Source organism: Carya illinoinensis, chromosome 6 (genome assembly GCF_018687715.1).
Source record: "Carya illinoinensis cultivar Pawnee chromosome 6, C.illinoinensisPawnee_v1, whole genome shotgun sequence".
In the NCBI taxonomy this organism is placed as follows: domain Eukaryota; kingdom Viridiplantae; phylum Streptophyta; class Magnoliopsida; order Fagales; family Juglandaceae; genus Carya; species Carya illinoinensis.
This window is the reverse complement of record NC_056757.1, coordinates 27313934-27319228: the sequence shown is the minus strand read 5'-3', so window position 1 is coordinate 27319228 and position 5295 is coordinate 27313934. Positions and strand designations below refer to the sequence as shown.

Genomic DNA, 5295 nt, shown 5'->3' with positions numbered 1-5295 from the left:
CTTCCAACGGAAACCATCCAGGATGGCCCTCTCTTGATTCATATATATAACAATTTATAGGCCAAGAGAGCGTAAGATTGGGACTACTTTATTAATACCAACTTTCCCCCTCTGTTTATTTATTTATTTATTTTTTAATTCAATCTTCTGGGTTTAGGCATGAATGATTAGGGTGATTATAAGTTATTCTATTTTTAAACCGATATATAGAACACACCATCCACATCAATTAAATTATAAGATTTGATTTATAAAATATAAATTTTAAAATTTATCTTCCGAATCAAATTATATCATATATGACGATCGAGTTATAACGATAGATAATGAGTTTTACTCTAAATTAAATTATGTCATATAACAAGTTAAATAAGAAAAATGAGCATTTATAACAATTTATTTGTGATAAAAATGACTATTTATGATGAAAATATACCATTTTGGTAGAAAATTTTAATAAGATATATAACTGGAAGCAAGTAAATAATTTTCTTTTAGTATTATTAGGTGTGCTCTATACATTGACTTAATAAAAAAAAAAATTTTTTTTTGAGTGATTATAGGGATCCTCTTACTCAATTTTTAAAAAAAAAAAAATCTCGGATTATATATATAATAAATATTATATGCCTAGAAAAACAGTTGCAAGCGAATGTTATGGAAAAGGAGTTGAAATGAAATTTGGAGAAAGCGAGGCCCTTGGAGGGAAAGGGTAAATGTGCAAAGGCAAAAGGGCAATGATTACTTGAATGAGATGGAGCCACCCGATTATCTTTCCTTTGCCAGTCAGTTTCTTAGTGTTTTTGACTTTTGGAGATTGGGCCCCCACCTTGGTCCACCACTGTCTCTGTGGATTGAATGATAAAGAGGACCGCACGTGGAGTCTGAATCAAGGGTCTGTCCAACGGCAATGAAAGGATACCCCAAGTATTTTTTAGGGGTATTTTAAAAAAAAAAAACTATTTTTAGGGTAATCATAAAAAGCACCCTCAACGTTACAAAATTACAAACAAATCCCCATTTTTAAGGGGCAAAAAACAGTTTTTTTTTTTTTTTTTCACCAGAAAATCATATGATTTTTCAATTTTCATAGCCCACGCACATTATTCCCACTCATTATTTTTGTTGCTTAAAGCTTGCCGATCTTCCCTTATCCTCTCATGATCGCTCTCTCTCTCTCTCTCTCTCTGTAAAGAGAGAACAACTCAGCTAGCTGCCAGCTCCCATCTGAAAGGAATTCCATGATCCACAAGATCAGACTGAAAGAGAGAGACCCACAAGGCCACCAAGTAATTGATTCAATTTGAGGAAAACCTACCGATGTAGTAGTACTAGGACAAAAGAAAAACAAAACAAGTTTTTTTTTAAAAAAAAAAAAAAAGAGAAAGAATAGCTAGCCTCCCCCACTTTCCTATCTATATGATCATGGATGGTGAAAATGGGATCCGCAGGCCAAATTTCCCATTACAGTTGCTAGAGAAAAAGGAAGAAGAAGCATGCTCCAGCTCCAACTATCCCTCCCTCTCCATACCCACCGGCGAACCAAGCTCTACTCAGTACTCAAACAGCTCCGGTACTACTACTGCTCTCCAATTACCTCCCGAGACACCCAAGAACAACAGCAAGCCACCCCCCAAGCGCACCTCCACCAAAGACAGGCACACCAAAGTCGAAGGCCGTGGCCGTCGGATCCGCATGCCTGCTGCTTGTGCCGCTAGGGTTTTCCAGCTCACTCGAGAGCTAGGCCACAAGTCCGACGGCGAGACCATCGAGTGGCTTCTCCAACAAGCCGAGCCAGCAGTCATCGCCGCAACGGGGACCGGCACTATTCCCGCAAACTTCACGTCACTTAATATCTCTCTTCGTAGCTCTGGTTCTACCATGTCAGCTCCTTCACACTTGAGGGGCAGTTATTTCAACCCTAGCTTTTCGACTATGCCACTCTTGAGGAATACAGTGGATGAGGCTTCGCAGCGAAGGGCTTTGACGTTTCCCAGCATAGCGTTGTCATCATCGCAGACTACTTCGTCTGTGCTTTTGAATTTCAACTCAGGTACTGGGAATGTGGAAGAAACATTACAGGGAAGGCAAGAGTTGGTACGTGAGGCTGGCCTAGACGTCTCTGTGTCCGAGGGGAGCATAGGCAGAAAGCGAAGGCCGGAGCAGCAAGAATATTTAGCTCAAAGCCAGATGGGTAGCTATAATTTGTTACAATCAAGTACTGCGGGATCGATTTCAGGTACTCATAGTCAAAATCCGGCGACGTTTTTTATGGTGACGAATCCTAGTACCCAAGTGATAAACGGCGACCCCATGTGGACATTTCCTTCGGGTGGTACTGGTGCTGGTACGTATAGGGGATCTATGTCTAGTGGGCTGCAATTTATGAATTTTGCTCCTCCAATGGCGGCTCTATTGCCTGGCCAACAGTTTGGAGCCGGAATCGGTGGAGTGGGTGGTGGTGGAGGCACGGTAACGGACAGCCATTTAGGTGTTCTTGCCGCACTCAATGCGTATAGGCCGATTGTCGGTGCTAGTGCTTTGGATTCTCCGGGGAGTAGTGGGATGCATCCGCATCATGGAGGAGACGACGGGCCGGCGTGAGTGATATATTAGTCACAATTAATCCTAGATCAATTACGCATGCATGTGTACGATTCGATTTCGTTTTACTTTTACTAGTTTTTAAGTATATATATTTGCATTGGCAACACGGCGCAAGTTTGATTGCTTTGAAATTGAGTTTAATATTATATATTTGATTAATTTGGTGTTGGTTACAGAGTAATCTTAGGGTTTGAGAAGAAAGTATATATTAACATGCAGGGGTGATATATTAACTTACGTTCTCTCTCTCTGCTCAGAAAAAGCGTACAATCTCTCCCCCTCTCTCTCTTTCTCTGGTTCCGGTACATTTTGTTTCCTCCACTGAGCTGGAAGGAAGGAGGGGTTGAATGTAGCTTAATTACAGCATTGCTCGTCATAAAGCTGTGGTCCATCCCTTTCTGATCATCGAATATTATTTCTTAACTGATCATCAGCCATGCATCTCATGATACAACTGATCATGCTGCATTTTATAGTTAGTTAACCATTAATTATATGTACGTACACTATATATAGATTGCAGGAGCCCGGCCGGACGTACGCCGGGACATGATGATTGGTTTCAGCCTGTCGATCGGCTGCCTGTCAGGACTGATCTAGTGGTGTTGAGTCCCGGGAAAGCCATCATATTTCCTGAAAATCAATGTCCTGCCTCCTTTTCATAAAAGGTGGCTGCTTCGCACCATCGTAACTGGTGGGTGTTTATGATTCTTTCCTCAGTACTCCTCCCATTTTACAGTTTCCATCTGGACCGTTCATTATAACTATATATCCATTGGAGTACTCATTTTTTTATATGGATCAACCTGTGTTCTGGTCTCTTTAAATCAATCGAATATCATGTGCAAGGTCTTCTAGGTCATTAATTTGCAATTAGTTATGAGAACAGCTTTGCCAGCTTATATAGATCTGTTATCGATTATATATATATGGTCCAGCTAGCTAGTGATCGATATTCAGCATATCATTGGTTATTCTTCAGGAATACAAATTGTTCAATCGGTCATTATTCATGAATGGTTCATGAGTAACTTCAGTTAAATGACATGAGCTTTTATAATTTGCAAACTAGCTGATTAATCTGCCTCAAATTTCCTGAGTTATTCTTGGACACACCCCAAATTACAACCCTCCCAGGAATAACATGCATTCTCGTTTCTGCTCTAATTTTTCATATTTTTGCAATTAATGTTGTCTTCCCTGATCATCATCATCACCATCATCATTAATTTATTTTATTCAATGCTGATGTTATGTTTAACCACATATATACTTTGTAAGTATATCTCTGCATAATATATATAGCCCAAATATTTCGAATATATGGATGTACCTGTGATCAATTTCTTGCAACATGTATTAATTAATTACTGCAACCAACTTTTATGTTATTGGCTTTTATTTTTCCCTTCCTAGCATGCTAATTACTGATAGGAGTGTTAATATGTGACACGACTAGTGAGCCCTACATGAATATATACAACACAAAATTAGTGGGTTTAGATTTGATATAAATGAATTTGGATCAAATCAGGTTGACCCATTAAGAAATGATTAATAAATAGGTTAATCTACTTAACCCGAAATGATCAACGTGCAATAACCTATTTAAATTTTATTTTGAAATTAGAATTTTATTGTTGTTGGGTTGTAATATTTGTATTTCTCAATATGATTATATTTTTATTGTTGGTTTGTAATTCTAGACCTATGCTCATATTTATTATTATTAAGTTTATAATATTGGTTTTATTCTATGTTAAAATATGAAAAATAATGATTTTTTTGTTAGCGGATAGTCTTATTGTGTTTTTTTTAGATATTTTAGCTACTAATAAATAAAAATTTTAAAGTTTATGTAAAATTATGTTAAACATGTCAAATAGGTTGTATAGGTTAGTTCAACCCATTACATGAAACGAGCTAAAATGAGTCGTATCGTATTGACTTGTTTCTAATTAATTATTAAACAGCTAAAAACAGGTGACACAATACGACCTGTTATTTAAATGGAACGTATCAGGATTTGAAAGCTTGATCCGTTTCTAATTGCCAACCCTAGTTATAGAGTTGTTTATCATTAGTGGAGCTAGCTAAGACAGTTTTAGTAAGACTAAAATTAGAAGAGATGATGTTCAAAGAGTACTACAACCGGCCTATTAATATTTAGTTTCTACCCGAGTTAATAAAAGACATACTACTAATCTTGCCTATGATCACCAATATTAAACGAATAACAATATATATGATCTAGAATGTTTGTTTCTTTGGTCTGATCACCTAATTGATCTACAGAATGTTGTTTGCTACATAATTCATGATGTCACATGATAAATAGATAGATAGTACTACGTACGTGTAAGGCTAGCTGCTAACTAGCTAGCTAGCTATCAGCTTGACCTACCTAGCTAATTATTAGTCATTATATATACGCATGACACACACGTGCATGGAACGTGATCATGTTGGTAGACATTCACATGGATCGAGTAGGGTAAATATCAGAATGCAGTCATGACAGTACAATTGCGCGCTTCATGATCACATATATTAAGCTAGGATCAGATTTTTGGTTGTTTCATGCCTGGCCTTTACGTACGTTCCTAGCTGATCTCTCATTCGATAATCTACACCGATCGAGCCGCTTGGACGTACAGGAATTTACTAGCTAGGGGCCGGGTGATGATC

At 37.8% G+C, this 5295-nt stretch overlaps 1 protein-coding gene across 1 annotated transcript; it reads left to right on the top strand.

Annotated features, from left to right (window-relative positions):
• The first annotated feature begins 1125 nt into the window (after positions 1-1125).
• Positions 1126-2766, top strand: LOC122312345 (transcription factor TCP15-like). Its single transcript, XM_043126919.1, has one exon. The coding sequence runs from the start codon at positions 1420-1422 to the stop codon at positions 2602-2604; it is 1185 nt and encodes a 394-aa protein (XP_042982853.1). The 5' UTR covers positions 1126-1419; the 3' UTR covers positions 2605-2766.
• The last annotated feature ends 2529 nt before the right edge of the window (positions 2767-5295 follow it).